This window comes from Artemia sp. Qi Xiang Cuo, chromosome 14 (assembly GCF_049724085.1).
Source record: "Artemia sp. Qi Xiang Cuo chromosome 14, ASM4972408v1, whole genome shotgun sequence".
Classification (NCBI taxonomy): Eukaryota; Metazoa; Arthropoda; class Branchiopoda; order Anostraca; family Artemiidae; genus Artemia; species Artemia sp. Qi Xiang Cuo.
In genome coordinates, this window is record NC_142807.1 from 35,548,070 (window position 1) to 35,564,372 (window position 16,303).

At 35.9% G+C, this 16,303-nt stretch overlaps 1 protein-coding gene across 2 annotated transcripts in view; it reads left to right on the top strand.

Moving 5' to 3' along the window:
* The window catches only part of Tmx3 (Thioredoxin-related transmembrane protein 3), a 234,963-nt gene that overhangs the window by 134,248 nt on the left and 84,412 nt on the right, over positions 1 to 16,303 (top strand). For both annotated transcript variants that reach the window (XM_089100129.1, XM_089100130.1), the window contains one exon: positions 12,765 to 12,987. In XM_089100129.1, the coding sequence (XP_088956255.1) occupies positions 12,765 to 12,987 (223 nt within the window). The remainder of the gene's footprint in view (positions 1 to 12,764; positions 12,988 to 16,303) is intronic.

The window sequence follows — 16,303 nt, forward strand, 5'->3', positions numbered from 1 at the left end:
CTATTGCTAAAAACTAGAATGTCCTGACTAAGACAAAACTTCCTTACAGCACTCACGCTTTTATTTACCAGTTTGTGTCCATTCGAAAATAATTTAAAACAAATCTCCACGTTTAAGTACAAAAACAAATACCAATAATTCTGGGCACTTTCCTTTCCAAGGAGTTCCTGAATTGAGAAGGAAAGTAAAGAGTACGGGAAAATCACAAGACTGGAAAATGGCACCGACGTCGGCAAAATAAATCTCCAATGCCGTCTAGCATTTGGTGATTTAGTTCCTTTTGTACCCTACCCGAAACTAATGCATGATTGTCTTTTCAGATACTTTTAAAAGTAGGGGAGGGTAAAGAAAACAGAAGTTTGTCACCAATAAGCCAACCAGCTTTAGATAAAGTAGCCTACATAAACTTACAAGATTTTCTCAACCTAGGCCTGCTTTGTGCAGGGTCGATTTTGACTAAAATCGTTCTTCAATACAATGTAGATTAATTGTAACTTACAAAGAAACCTCAGCTCGCTGTATATAAATAATAGACAGTATGATCACGGCTCAGTAAGGTTTGGCTGCTACAGCGTATAAAAGCTCCGCCCATATACTCGTAAATCCTCGTGTATTGGATCACTGATGGCAGATCAAATGAGAACCCTGGAACACGTTTTTTCGCAGAAACTTTCTCAAAATGCCTTTGAAACTAACTCGAGACTTCAAAACCTACTTGTAAATTCTAAAAACATCTAATAATAACACTGTACTACTAATTTTTATGCATTGCACTGTTTAATGCACTACTACATTGCACTGCTGATTTTTATATATGTATTGGAATAAATTAATTTAAAATTACATTCTTTAAAATTTAGTGGTACAAAGATGAAGCCAAGTTTCGCGTTCAAGAGAAATCTGACTTGTCTACCCGTGAAAAAAAATCTAATGTCGCTTATGTTTATACGTACTCCGGAGCACTTGCATCTCGGTCCGCTTTTGTATAATTGTTGAGATAGGGAATGATTATACTGTCTATTATTTATTTACAGTGCTTCAGCTTTAATCCCATAAAATCGTAGATTAACTGTGTAAACTATCCAGTTTTCTTAGAGTTTTTTTTTATTTATTTTTTTAAGAAGTCGTCAGACTCTGTACAATGTGTGGCACTGGTAGTTTTCAAATTTCTCTCTTCCCAGTTTACATTACCAAAGATCAATCTCTCATACGTTTTTCATACTCTTAGATCAAAACCAGTTACAAATTCTGTTTCTCAAGACTTTTGACTGTTTTCTTCATGTAGTTTTTTAAATTGGGTTTTAATAATTCTAATAATATATATTTTTTAAAGACTAAATACAGTGTTGAAGAGCGTGTAATTGTATGATTACGTTTCTTTTTCTGGATGAATGTCATTGGCTATATTCAAAGAAATATTATAAAGATTAATGCTACTGAAAGAGTAGCTTTTTGGCCTAGTTCTTGTAAAAAAAAATTGAAGAAAAATATTGTATCTTCCATCCTTTATCTATTTCATCGAACTAAATTGGGGAGCGCTTCTTTTTGTGAGCTTAATTTGATTAAAATACTAGAAGAAGAGACATGTATAACGACAGTAATATGAATACAGTAGGAATAGGGGGAGGAGGCGGGATCAATTTAAAAACCGAAGTTTTTAAAGCTGTTGGAAGTATTTCGTTATGTAGGATAATTTTCATGGTAGCTAAAAAGATTGTCAAGGTTAGTATGCTTTCGTAATTCGATAAAGTACCTTTTAAGTTAGTTTTTACTAGTATACCTTTTAATATTGCTGCATAATCCTTTGAAATTGGTGAGGTATAGCAGCGAAGAAAAAGGTGCTTTAAGTTAAATATTTTTTATTCAGAACAACATAAGAATATCATGGCTATTTTTCTTAATTGTCCTCAAAAGGTGATTTATCTTCAAAGTATCTTCACAAATTAAATACTTTTTGCATAGTGCTAGGGCAGAAATCAAGCTCAAGATTGGGATGTAACCTCCATTTTTCGTGTGGGGTCAATATTTTTAGTTATATAGTAGGTACATTTGTCTACTGGCTTGACCTTGAAGGAACAGGAAAGATGTAAATGTGCTATGAATCAGCTTTCAAAAGCAAGTGAAATGCGACTTGCAAGTTTTGAAATTGATGCTTTGAAACAGTGATTTTAGATGTAAGTATTTATGCCAAATTGTGAAGTTTATAATTGTGAAATATAAAAGTGATGAGTATAGCCATCATAGGAAGGACAATTTTGAATCAACACTTACATTTGAAGACATTGTTTAAAATTAGTTACTTCAATTCTTTCAGTTTTTGATGAAGCATCATTTCAAGTTGCACAGAACAGAAATCTGACAGAAAAACCTAATAAAATAAGTTTTTAAACGAAATAAGTTTTTCAAAGAAAAGTAAAGAACTCCATTAAACCAAAAATGAGCAAAAATAAAATCAAATAATCTACCAATCGTGAAACTACCACAAATCAGCATCGATAAATAAATGAAACCCAAAAAACACAGAAATTACAATAAATAACCGAGTAAAACTCAAAATGGAGCAGAAATTAACATGAGTAGGGCTCAAAACCCCTATGCCCTCCCAAGGCCAGAACATAATTTGCACTTTACTGAAAAAATATAAATGTTTTTACTTTTTTAACTTTAGTAAATCAAATAATGTTAACATTTTGATTACTAACTATCAGTATATGTATATTAAACTGACAATGCACATTCATTTGAATTTTTTTCAGTAAAGTGGAAATTATGTTCTGGCCTTGGGAAGGCATAGGGGTTTTGAGCCCTACTCATCTTATTTTCTGCTCGTTTTGAGTTTGACTCGGTTATTTATTGTAATTTCTGTTCGTTTTGGGTTTCATTTATTTATCGATGCTGATTTGTGGTAGCTCTATTTGAATTGCCCTGAGGGCTGTGGGGGGTTGTCATCCTCAAAGACCTAATTGCCAGAACTTTCAACTACGTTGAACAAAATGGCTATCTCAAAATTTTGATTGGGTGTGTTTGGGGAAATGTTCGTCGTGAGAGGGGGGTTAGTTGCCCTCCAATCATTATAGAGTATTAAAAAGGGACTATTAGGGTTGCCACCGCTGGTGATTTATCACCAGATCTGGCGATTTTTCATCCTCCTGGTGATTTTCTTGAATCTGGTGATTTCTGGCGACTTTCTTTTTTAATCTGGTGATTTCTGGTGATTTTCATTTAATTTGGTGATTTTTTACAAAATTGGTTAACGTTCCATGCACGATTAGTTTCGCTGTCCTACTGAGGTGAAATAATCAGTGACTTTCATATTTTATGTCTTGTTTTTACTCGTTATTTCAAAAGAGTGGCGTTATTTTGGGCTTTTGTGTATCCTTTTAGCTTGGCAATCGGCTTCCCCGTAGTTACAAATTTTAATTTATAAATACATACATGTGTGTCCCGTGTGTGATAAAAACGGATTGAGGCTCAAAAAAAAAATAAAAATCTCAGGTAAAGAAAGCATAGTCCCACATGAACATACATTCAGCAGCCTAGGCTAGGCCTTTTTCAAGGGACTTAAGAGTCTCAAGAAACAAGGGGGCTCAGTCTCAAGGGGCTCTCGTCTAAGGAACCAGGGAAATAAGATTTATCACCTATTGTCTGATATTTCAGCTTAGACTTGACTCACAAAAACTTTTTGAAACTGAAATGGACATATAAAAAATGGACACTATTTGCGGGATGTTTTTCTGAACCGAGGTTTGCCACTAAGAAAACCAGTTATGGCAGGGGGATTAAAAACATTTATAAGTAAATGGATCTTAATTTGAGGACAAAAGAGGATTATTGGGATTATTCTTTTCAATGGAAACCTAGAAAAAAGAAAAAGAAAAGATTTTTCAAAGTAAAGACAAAGTGAAGTATAATAGTAGTTAAAAAAAATAAAAAGGCTCTTCATGTCCAGTAACAGGATTTTAGGTAACAATTTCAGTCTTTGCCTGGAATTCCGGTTTTAGGTATAAATTCTCTTCCTTTTTGAGCAGTTGACGGCCTTTGAAAATCATAATGTCTTAGCTCAGGGTGCCCAATTCGTCTTTTTGGTGTAAAACTTATCATTATTGACCACCGATTTCTGGTGATTTTTTTGATGATTTTCATGAATTACTGGTGATTTCTGGTGATTTTTGTGAATTACTGGTGATTTCTGATGATTTTCTTGGTGAAAATCTGGTGGTTTCTGGTGATTTTCTTGGTGAGAAACTGGTGACTTTTATTCGGTAATGGTGGCAACCCTGGGGACTAGCCCTTGAAATTTCCAATTGAATGAGCCCTTTTTGAATTTTCTACAACATCGCCTTCCATAGAAACCTTATATGCCCCCAGGGCATAACTTATAACCCTTGCCCTGAGGGCTTTGGGGGGGGGTGTCGTCCTCAAAGAGTTAATTTCCAGAACTTTCAACTACGTTGGAAAAGGGCTATCTCAAAATTTTGGTTGCTTGTTTTTGGGGAAATGGTGGGCGTTAGAGGGGGGTTAGTTGCCTTCCAATCACTTTCGACTATGAAAAAGGGCACTAGCCGTTTCGATGTCCAATCGAATGAGCCCCTTTTGACGTTTCTGCGACAACCCTTTGTATAAAAAACCTTACATGCCCCCAGGGCATAATTTACATCCTTTACCCTGAGGGCTGTTGGGGGGTAGTTGCCCTCCAATCACTTTCAACTATTAAAAAGGGCAATAGTCCTTTCAATTTCGAATTGAGCGAGCCCTTTTTGAAGTTTCTACGACAACGCTTTCTATAAAAACCTTATATGCCCCCAGGGCATAGCTTACAACCCTTGCCCTGAGGGCTGGGGGGATTGTCACCCTCAAAAACCTAATGTCCAGAACTTTCAACTACGTTGAAAAAAATGGTTATCTCAAAATTTTGATTGGATGTTTCTGGGGAAATGGTGGGCGTGAGAGGGGGGTTTGTTGCCCTCCAATCACTTACGACTATTAAAAAGAGCACTAGCCCTTTGAATTTCCAATCGATTGAGCCCTTTTTGAAGTTTCTACGACAACGCTTTCTATAAAAAACCTTATATCCCCCAGGGCATAACTTACAACCCTCGCCCTGAGGGCTGTGGGGAGTGTCCTCCTCAAAGACATAGTTTCCATCTTTCAACTACGTTGAACAAAATAGCTATCTCAAAATTTTGATTGGATGTGTTTGGAGAAATGGTGGGCTTGGAAAGGAGGTCAGTTGCCTTCTAATTATTTTTGGCTATTAATTAGGGCACAAGCCTTTCCAATTTCCAATCGAATGAGCCCTTTTCGAAGTTTTTACGACAACTCCTTCGATACGAAGTGCCCTGGTCTAAAGCAAAGCAAGAAATAAATAAATAGTACATTGTGCCAACATCGTTCTTTACTCAGGCATCGTTCTTTACTTTTTTGCTGCCTGTGAAAGAAGCTCGCAAATCTTTGGATACAAAACTTGTAGAAATTAAATGCCTTTAAAAAAATTTTAGAACATGGCACAGTGTTTAGGACACTTATATTGTAATTTTAACATCATATTTGTAATTAGTCATTGCAGAAACCCTTGAATACCAACTCTGGTAGACAACAATCATCATTTGATAGACATTTAAAAAAAAAAGAATAAGTTTTCAAGTGCAAGCGTTCTTGTATTACTTTTTGTGGACGGCATAGCAGTAGTAGCAAAAAGTAAAGAACATTTGCAACAACTGCTAGATCTAGCATCTTTTTATTTTAGGAATAAAAAAAAACTAGCATTAAACGTAAACAAGTCGGTGGTTATGGTTTTTAGAAAAAGTTGAGAAAGGATAGATTCGCAGTGTCAGTTTACGTATGAACGTAGGACACTAGACCGTGTAGATGAATTTCAGTAGTTGTTGTAGGCTATCTTCAGATGGGAAATGGAAGAAACATCTTAAGATGGTAGGAAGTAAGGGAAATAGACTACTAGCAATGTTAAGTAAAATTAGTATTAAGGAAATTAGGGACTTAGGATTGCTTAAGTATATTTTAATGCTAGGGTTAGATTAGCTTTGTATTATGATGCGGAGGTTTGGGGGTTTGGTAAGGGAGTAAATTTAGAAAGAATCCAGTTGAAGTTTTTTAAGCGTATGTTAGGATTTTATAATAAGTTTAATGGGTTAGTGTTGGGAGAGGATCTAGGAATAAGGTATATGAGACATAGTAGGCTAATTAGTGTGGTTAAATATTGGGAAAGGGTGTCATCGATAGAAGATAATAGGCTAGTTAAATAAGCATTTGTAATGATGCTTCAGGATAGGAGGAAGGATTCGTGGCCAAATAAGGTGAAAACTATATTAGACCGTTCAGGGCTAGGTAATTATTGGAATGAAGGAAAGGGGGGTGGGGGGATGGTAGGAATTGTATCTAGGTTAGTTGCTACTAGGCTAGAGTCTCAGGAAGTTTAGGTTTGGCAAGCTGAGATGACCGCCTTGCCGTCCCGGGGGGCTGTATGTGGAGGTCAAGGAGAATTGGGGCGAAGAAATCCATCTAAAAATGGGATTAAATCCGAAAATTTAAAATGAGTAATGTCTGTAAGGGGGAATTTTATGCCTTTTGGAGAAACGAAGGAAATATTTAGTGACGGCTAGATTGAGGAATGGTCATTACAGTTGTCTTATGTGTGGAGAAATGGATGAGCCTTTGTGTCATTTTCTAGGAGAATGTAAGGAACTGAGGGAATTGCGGGTGGAAATTTTTTGTAGGGAGGTCGGGGGAGAGACTCGATTTTAGAAATTTTGAAATTTAGGTGTTATTGAGATATAAATAATGTTGGAAGGTTCGTCCGGGTAGGTATGAAGCGCCGTAAAGATTTCTTGAATAGTCAGTTGTAGTGTTTTGGCAGTTTCCGTTTGGATGTTGTATTTTTTGCTTGTTTGTTGTGTCACCATAGCCCAACGGGGCTTTCGAGTGAATAAATCTATCTGTCTATCTATACATAGTCTTGTGCGTTTAGCCGCAGATTTGTGATCAAATGGCATATATGTCTTTCAATACAAATTATGGTGAAACTCAGAAGCTTTTTGGGAAAAATTAGGTATGCATGCTATGATTGGTTTAGAGTGATCCTAATGCCACAGATGAAATATAAACTTTTCATGATTTGATTTTTGATTTCAATATTGTAATATTTTTTGAAGGGCATTATCCAGGGGGGTTACCCGGTTTGGACCCCCTCCCCCGAAATGTTTTTCTGACTCGTAAAAACGGAACAAAAATGGATATAAACAAATTTTGTATGTGTTTTTCGAGTTTTTTTTTTGTGTAAAATCCCTACCGAAAATTTTTTTTGGGTAAAAACCCCTTCAAAAAAAGAAAAAATCCTGGGTACGGCCTTGATTTTTTGCATTCGAAAAGTTCAGAAATATTTTAATAGGAACCGTTGTGGAAATTGGTAGGTATTTTGGAAAATGTAGGCTACCTACTATGTTTCACTGTAATAGCCTACATTAGATACTTTACTGTTACATGCTTCGTTTTAATGTTTGTGTATTGCATTATTATCCTCTGGCTTGTAACCAAAAAGCTCAGAAAGCCTTTGTTCGTGGTATTTAGCCACCAGTGTTATACCGGTAGGCCACAACGCCACTGGCGTGGTAATATACGGGTATCATCACTTATTGGAGGGGAAAGCCCCAGCCCCAAAATATAATGTGATGCCGCGTCTGCCACACCGGTTCTGCAAATATCGGGTTTGGCACTACCCTATTTACAGTATACCCTGTCCCAAGGTATGATAACGCGATCGAGTGGTCAAATGGCCACTTTCTAAAGCCAAGTGTACCCGCCTTGGGTTACGGCTAGTAAATCTCTAACTCTCTCCTTGGAGGGAACAAACCCCCTGTCAATATAATAATGACGGTACCTCGTAACACTATTCCTACCCTGCCTGGGTTACGGAAACTAGTGCACGGTTGGTAGAAAATACCTTACTTGTATTCTTCCAAAGGATCACAATAATCACAAAAATTTCCCCGAACGGGGTCTAAAAGCAGACTAAAAAATAATAATAATAGGTACAGCAACTGTTCATAGGGGTGGACCTTCACTTGTCCCAGCCGATCATCTCAATCCTCATTGAAACCCAATTCTCCCTTCCCAGCCTATTATTCAATGACTCAAACCAGGAAGTACAAAAATAGAACTTACTTCAAAGCTTACTTATTGCAAAACAACTATCGCTTAGCAACGAGACTTTTAAATTGTCATTGAGAATTATACTATAGTTAAATCTAAGCAAATGTAATTAGAACGAAAACAGGTCATTTATCTGAAAGGAAAAGAAGCAGGGGGGAACCCCAACACCTCACCCCGTAAGATAAATAACCGCCCATGCGCTATCTTGGTCCACCCTTACAAAAATAAACACATAACTTCAACTTTACAAAATCCATTTGCCTTCTCTCTTCCATCATTGTCTGTGCTACTACTTTCACCGCTTGGTACTGGATCGTTCGTCATCGACACGTCTCTACTGTAGGACCACCATGGTATAAATCATATAGCATCCGCATTAGGTTTTGAAAGTTGAAGTCCCTGAGATTCGTAGACAATGATTGTGCGCAGCACAATCAAAAACAAAAAAAATTCTCGCTCTCACGAATTTAAATTTGAGAGGAGCAGAGAATCAGTTTCTGACACATATGATGATGCCAGCCATCATGAAAAATTGGCTGCACTACCCTCTTAATTTCCATCTGTGGAAACAACCCCACATCTCAATAAAAAAGTAAATTGCCCCTTGCCATAATTTCAAATAATCTAAGGCCGAAAATGCAAAGGCCCGTGAAAAGGATAAGGGTGCTGGGACTGAAGTAAAATTTTGAGCGAACAATGAATCGCCTTTTTTTTCTGGGTTCCCTCCCCTGGGATAATTAAATGAAGAGTATGCCTTGATGCTACTTGAAGATGAAACTTCGATACATCTCCCACTGAATACAATTGGCCGGAAATAATTGTCGGTTCCCATGAAGAATAACAACTATGATTAGGGTTACTGGACAAAGGTTTGGGTGAAGTTTAAAGTGACTGAGAGAGAGTATTCCCCAAGGACTCCAGATCAGAGAGGCAAAATCTCGGTAAAGGGATCACAACTTGTCCGCCAGTTGTGCATTGAACAAAAGGGCTATCTTTCGCGACTTCCTGCAGGGGATCTTCCCCAAGGGATTCCTCCCCCTCCTCAAGGATCGACATATCTTTTGATTTGATAATACTAATCTCGGATTCCTTTCCAAGTTTTTCCAATCCAACTCGACATTCAATATCTCCCAACTTTCCTCCAACCCGTTGTAGGTCATTCATCTCTATTTTATAACCATCTTGTTTTATTCCTCATGGGTATTTGACCTCTTCCCCCCCCCCTATTATTTGTGTTATCGAGGCACAGCCCATCCAACATTTTATTATTCTCCCTATTATTTATGTTATCAAGGCACAGTTCATCCAACATTTTTTTATTTTTCGCCACTTCAGGCTGAATCTCCAAATTTTTTCTCTTTTTTTGCATTTATTTGTTCTTTTTCACTTATCTCAATTTTTTCGTTCGCGGAAAATACTAAATCATCGTTATATCTGATTTGGACTCCAGTGTCCACCATCTTTGACTGCATAACTTCATTGTAGCTCCGTTTAATATCTCTTTTCTCTCTTTTAGTCTTCTTTATTCTTACCGCCGAAACAAATAGTTCGTTATCAAATGGGAACTGAATTCCGACATTTAGTTTTTCATATTGTACTAAAATTTCTCGATTTTTACGAGGAAAAGCGCGTACAAAAAATTTCGTCTCCTTATTCTCTGGTACAATCAGCGCTTAATTTTGGCCTGTACTTGTTAGCGTCTCCTATTCATTAAAAGTGTTTTCAAGTGTTTTCACATTAAAAGTTCATTTTCTGGAAATTTTACCGGAAAAGCACTTTTGTACGTATTATTTTCAATATTATGAGGTCTGTTTATTTCTGCATCTCATTTTCGTGGCTTATCCTAATTTTGAACACGCGTATCAAGTATTTCGTTTTTCCGACAGGGCGGAACTGCCTCTCAATTTATTTTATGGGCCGGTCCACCTCCCCGCCTTGTCAACGAGGTAGCATGATTTTCTGTTTTAGCATTTAATGTGCAATAAATGTCTGATAATCTATTACCCATTGACATTCCCTTATGTGCTTCAATTTTTTCCATACGAGCCTGATGATATATTCCATTTGCTTGACTATCTTTTTCAATTTTGTCCATACGGGCCTGATGACGTATTTTATTGGCTTGACTATCTTTTTCAATTTTGTCCATACGGGCCTGATGATGTATTTCATTGGCTTGACTATCTTTTTCAATTTGATCTATCTCATCCTTTAATTTTTTCATATATTCTAGGTGCTTTCTTTCGTCCACCTCTTTTCTTTGTTTCCTTTCTTTTTCTCTTTCTTGTCTATCTCTCTCCGTTTCTTGTCTATCTCTCTCTCTTTCTTTTCTATCTTCCTCCTCTTTGGCTATTCTCTCTTCTTTTTTTTCTTTCATGTAATTTAATAAATATTTTGTCATATCTACATGACTACTTTTTCGTGAGCCCCTGTTGGATCTCGATTCCACACTACTTCTTTTATTCGGACTACTTTGATTCCATCTGTCGTTATTTCTTCGTAATTCATTTTCTGCATCTGTTTGTTCTTTATCTGTATTTTCTCTTTCTTTATAGGCTACTCTATCCCTTTCGTCCTCTTTTCCATTTTTTCTAATTTCATCTTTCTCAGCCTGCATTTTTTCCTCATATTCTCGGTACTCTCTCTCAAAGGTCTCCATATTATCCTTTCTTTCTATTTTCCTACTTTTTCTATGGGCTTCACTCGCCCTTCTCGGTCTTGAGTTAATCTCATCTCTGTCCGACATTATTTCAAAATTCCGTTAACTTCAAATTAATTCTTCAGTCTAAATAAAAATTCTTTTATCCATGTAACTTTTTATCCTTTCGTGAAAAATTTTTTCCTTTTAATTTGCCGATTCTACGTGGGTGGCGCAGCCTCCCTTGTCTTACAAGTAAATTATTCGCATGATCTATTGGTTCTTAAATTTTATTAGTTATTATTATCCAACTAGGCACAGCCCAGATAAAACAAAATTATCTTTGCGATTTTTTATATATGTAACCACAATAGGCTACTCTTGTAGGCTAATTTACTTGTCTCTTTGAAAACGCGGAATTCTTTTACTGTCATGTTTACTGATAGGACCTTTTCCTGCTGCCACCAATGTTCGTGGTATTTAGCCACCAGTGTTATACCGGTAGGCCACAACGTCACTCACATGGTAATATACGGGTGTCACCACTTATTGGAGGGGAAAGCCCCGGCCCCAAATTATAATGAGATACCCGTGTCTACCACACCGTTTCTGCAAATATCGGGTTTGGTACTACCCTATTTACAGTATACCCTGTCCCAGGGTATGATAACGCGATCGAGTGGTCAAATGGCCACTTTCTAAAGCCAAGTGTACCCGCCTTGGCTTATGGCTTGAAAATCTCTAACTCTCTCCTTGGAGGTAACAAACCTCCCTGTCAATATAATAATGACGGTACCTCGTAGCTCTATTCCTACCCTGCCTGGGTTACGGAAACTAGTGCACAGTTTGTAGAAAATACCTTACTTGTATTCTTCCAAAGGGTCACAATAATCACACAAAAATAGGTTTCCCCGAACGGGGTCTAAAAGCAGACTAAAAAATAATAATAATAGGTACAGCAACTGTTCATAGGGGTGGACCTTCATCCCCATTGAAACCCAATTCTCCCTTCCCAGCCTATTATTCAATGATTCCAACCAGGAAGTACAATAATAGAACTTACTTCATAGCTTACTTATTGCAAAACAACTATAACTTAGAAACGAGACTTTTAAATTGTCACTGAGAATTAGATGATAGGCAAATTTAATCAAATGTAATTAGAACGATAACAGGTCATTTATCCGAAAGTAAAAGAAGCAGGAGTGGAACCCCAACAGCCTTCGATACAAACTGAGGTGGCAAATTGGAAGCCATCTGATGACATACTGTGTTCTCTTTGAGGATGCTCTTATCCCAAATCACTGTTAATTTGTTTCTTCAAAACTACCCTAAAAAATAAACTTTGGGGAAAATTATATACTAATTCTGAAATACAGGGCACTTTATGATCACTGAATAACATTTCCTAATTAAGCCCTGAAAAATAACTAGCACATGAGAGGCAGGTTGCTCTTTACTGAGTCAGCGCTATTGCGGTAGACTATGACGAAATTATTCTGTTTATTCCGTGAAACTCAAGGTTCGTATTTTAGTCTTTGTTGCACTTTATTATAGTCACCAAGTCTTAATTATTTTTGTAATTAAAAGGTTGAAATTGCGTAATGACTAGTCTTTACGCCAAGTCTTTAGTCTTTACGCTAGTCTTTTTTTTTTTTTTTTTTTTTTTTTTTTTTTTTATAATCAAATTTGAAATACAAAATTTTTCAATATCCTTCGTAAAAATTGACTCCCTCAAAAGGTCAGCAACATCATAGGTATCGATCCTCTTGTGTAATCCGGGCTTTAAATAATATGGTTCCCGGTGAATATTCATATAAAATGCGGCGTTTATCCCGTCAAAAATAAGTAAAACCAGCAGCAAATTACTGTACATGTTATTTTATAAGTTTCAGCACAGAAGTGGTAATTTGTCTCCATAATGTCAGTTTCACAATGATTTCTTTTCTATCCCATTTAGAATCCAATCAAATAAAAGCTGAGGCGCTGAGGTCATCTGAAGCAAATAGTGAAAGCGAAGATGAAGGGAGCTCGCTCAATCACTGGGTTAATAAGGAAAGATTCTCTCGTTTTGTCAAAGTGACTGCTGGGAATTTCAGTCAAGTAGCACGAAGTGGAAAGCTGCTGGTTCTTGCCGTTTTAGAAGAGAATAAAATTGGAGAAATGACTGCAAGCATGAAAGTGTGAGTCGTCACAGAAATTATATTGGAAAGTAAAGAACTTTCCATTCTACTTAACCTTGAATAGTCTTCCCGGAGACTATTTGCTAGTAATCTGCTCAGAGTGGCAGAGCGTGAGGTGTGACCAGAGTTCCATTTGAAAACTATTAAATTTTCTTTTTTAAGTAACTAAAGCTAATTGATCGTACAGAGAGGATTGAGGGGCGAGCAATGATTACTTTGTGTTCTATCTTCGAATTAACGTAAAAATAGCTATTGTAATCATTAAGTAACCCAAAAGACTTCTAAGTAAACACGCTGCTGGCTCTTACCATTTTAGGAAAAAATAAAGTTGAAGTAGTTATTGTGACCATTAGTCTGATATGTGAATAAGCTGCCTTGTAAAGTAAATATTTTTTTTATTAGAAATAGAAATTTCCACTATCAGAAGCCCTTTATTTGATCCAACGTTCTAGAACATAATTGAAAATAAAAATGGTATTTTGCCAAAAATCAATCATTAAACGGTCGATCCTTTTATTTATAGTTTCCTTTGTATTGGTTAGCTTAAACTATTTGTTTAATTCTTAAAAATTTCATCTATCTCCTATAGATTTGTGCTGTGAAGAGCTAGATCATTTTAAGCCTAGTGTTAGGCGTGGTGAGGCTTTGGGTTATATTTTATAGCCCAATATGCCCTTACAATATGCCATATTTTTCTGTATTTTTGCCAAAATGGTTTTTTGGTTCAAAAGCAAAAAAGGGTTTTGGTTTTGTGTCAAGAATCAATCTTCAAACGGTTGATCTTTTTATTTATGGTTTCCTTTGTATTGATTAGCTTAAACTGTTTGTTTAATTCTAAAAATTTCATCTATCTCCTATAGATTTGTGCTGTGAAGAACTAGCTCATTTTAAGCCTAGTGTTAGGCGTGGTGAGGCTTTGAGCTGACGGTCCTTACAATGTGCCCACATTTTATGTATTTTTGTCAAAATTGTGTTGGTGTTTTGTAAAAAATCAATCATCAAACGATTGTTCCTTTTATTTATGGTTTCTTTTGTATTGGTTAGCTTAAACTATTTGTTTAATTCTAAAAATTTCATCAATCACGCTTTGTGCTGTAGAATTGTGCTGTAAAGGTCTTGCTCATTCTTAGACTAGTGTTAAGCGTGCTGAGGCTTTGGGCTAAGGGTCCTTGCAGTATGCCCATATTTTTATGTATTTTCTATAGAATTTGCATACTATTTTGATTCCTTTTTTAATTGGAGCCCATTCTAGAAATAATCTCCTGCATAAATACCTGGACCTAAATTCAACTCAAAGTCAAGAAATGGCATGTTATCGACGTTTTGGACTATTAATAGAGTAAACGGAAAGATAATTAAGAAAAAGCTAGTTTGATTCATAGGAAATGGGTTTCTCTCGGTTCTCATTTGAAAGTAAGGTTTTTAGAGCCAAATTAAAGCTTGTCATGAATATCAATTTTTCTATTAGTTGTGTTACGATGTGAATCCTAATGATAAATATATTGCAATTCACTTTCTTTTGTTGAAGCAACATTGAGGCCCCCGTCTCCCAAAGATAAGTATATTTAGTCAGAACGTAGACAACCTTTACGAAGTTTCTTGGCCAACGTTATCCCCTTTTTTCTGATACTGACTTCAAAATACACTTTTCTAGCATTATTTCATTATGTTTTTGGAATATTTTGTTTATATCACTTGGAAAAGGACATAAACATTTGACTAAAAGACGCTAATAAACACATTGCTGTAATTTATTATACTTTAATATTGCTTCAGTATTTCTCTTAGAAAACTCTATAAAACACAATTTGTAGCTCGGATATCAGAATTTGAAATTCAAATCGAATAGTTCTTCTCTTTCGCGTTTTAATGCAGAAAAATTTGAAAGATGCTAATGTATGTTCGAATTAGAAAGGAATTGTTTCAGTAGGACAAAAAAGAAGAAATTGCAAAAATCTTGGTGAAAATGAAAATTAGATAAACCAGAAAGTGGTAAATAAGTTTTAATGTTAGAAAGAGATTGTTAATATTCGACTAAAAGAGAATATAGAATATAGAAAAAAGAATATAGAAAAATATCTAGAATATAGAAAGGATATAGAGAATATAGAAAAAAGAATATATAGAAAGTAAAATGAGAAAACCACGAAGTATCAAATAATCTGAATCAGAGACTTTGCGCTGCCCAAGTATTTATATCCCTGCAATGTATTTTTTTGGGCTGCTTTGCCACGTATGGAAGGGATAGTCGTAGAAACCTCGGAGGGGGCTCATTTATTGAATATTGAAAGTTCTGGTGCCCTTTCTGGGAGTTGAAAATTGGTTTTATCATCGAAAAGAAGGGCATTATTTAATAAGATATATTACTATTTGATAGCTCTCGCAAGCCCAGATAGGCTGAATTCACATTTTAGAGCCAGTAAATATAAAAAATGCAAGTATAATAGGGCTAATCTGGCAATTTATTCGAATGTCGAAAAGGTTGCAAAAACGTGAAAAAAACAACTCGCTGAATGAAAAGGGAATAATCAGAAGAGAAACATAAGTACAATTTAGTCTTGTGGCCAAAGAACACAAAACTCTATTTTAGTTTTTAAAAAATGAGACTATAAAAAGGAAGGTCCAAAGTTGTAAAATAAACATTATGCAATTTAATGTAAAATAAGAGGGTGGGGAGGAGATTCACTACTTAACATATTAATTATATACAGGAAGAAAGTCCTTCTATAGGCCTATCCTTCAGTAAAAATTTTATTGGGGTAAGGAAGGTATTTTTGTTGAAGCAGAACGAGAAAAGTGAGGTCAAATTGAGGAAAATTGACTAGGGAAAAAGGAATTTTTCCGGGGGCTATGGAGAACATTTTTAGTAAGATTTAAGAAATTTTTTATTGTCCTTTCATTGAGAATGACCAGTTTGGTTTTCTGAAGAAGTTTAACATTATTGAAGGTAATTCTTATGAAACTCTTTCGGGAACCTCTGTTCTGTCCGACAATTTGCTGGAGATGCCAGGATAGACGTACTTGAACAGGACAGGACAAGCGTACTCGAGGATTGGGCATACAAATGAGAGAAAAATCCTCAAAAAATATGATTTAGGACATTAAAATCTTTTAAGGAGTTTAGGGAGGGATAATTTGGCATTTGCGCGTTTAAAAAAAAATTATTAATGCGGTAACTGAGTTTTTAGTCGCTTGAAATAGTGACACCCAGTAATTGTCAATTTCTAATTGACGTTACGCAGGTGAAAGAAGAGGAAGTCTTAAGGAAATTACTTGTTAAAATTGTTAATTTTGTAAGGTTGACTCTCATGCGGCG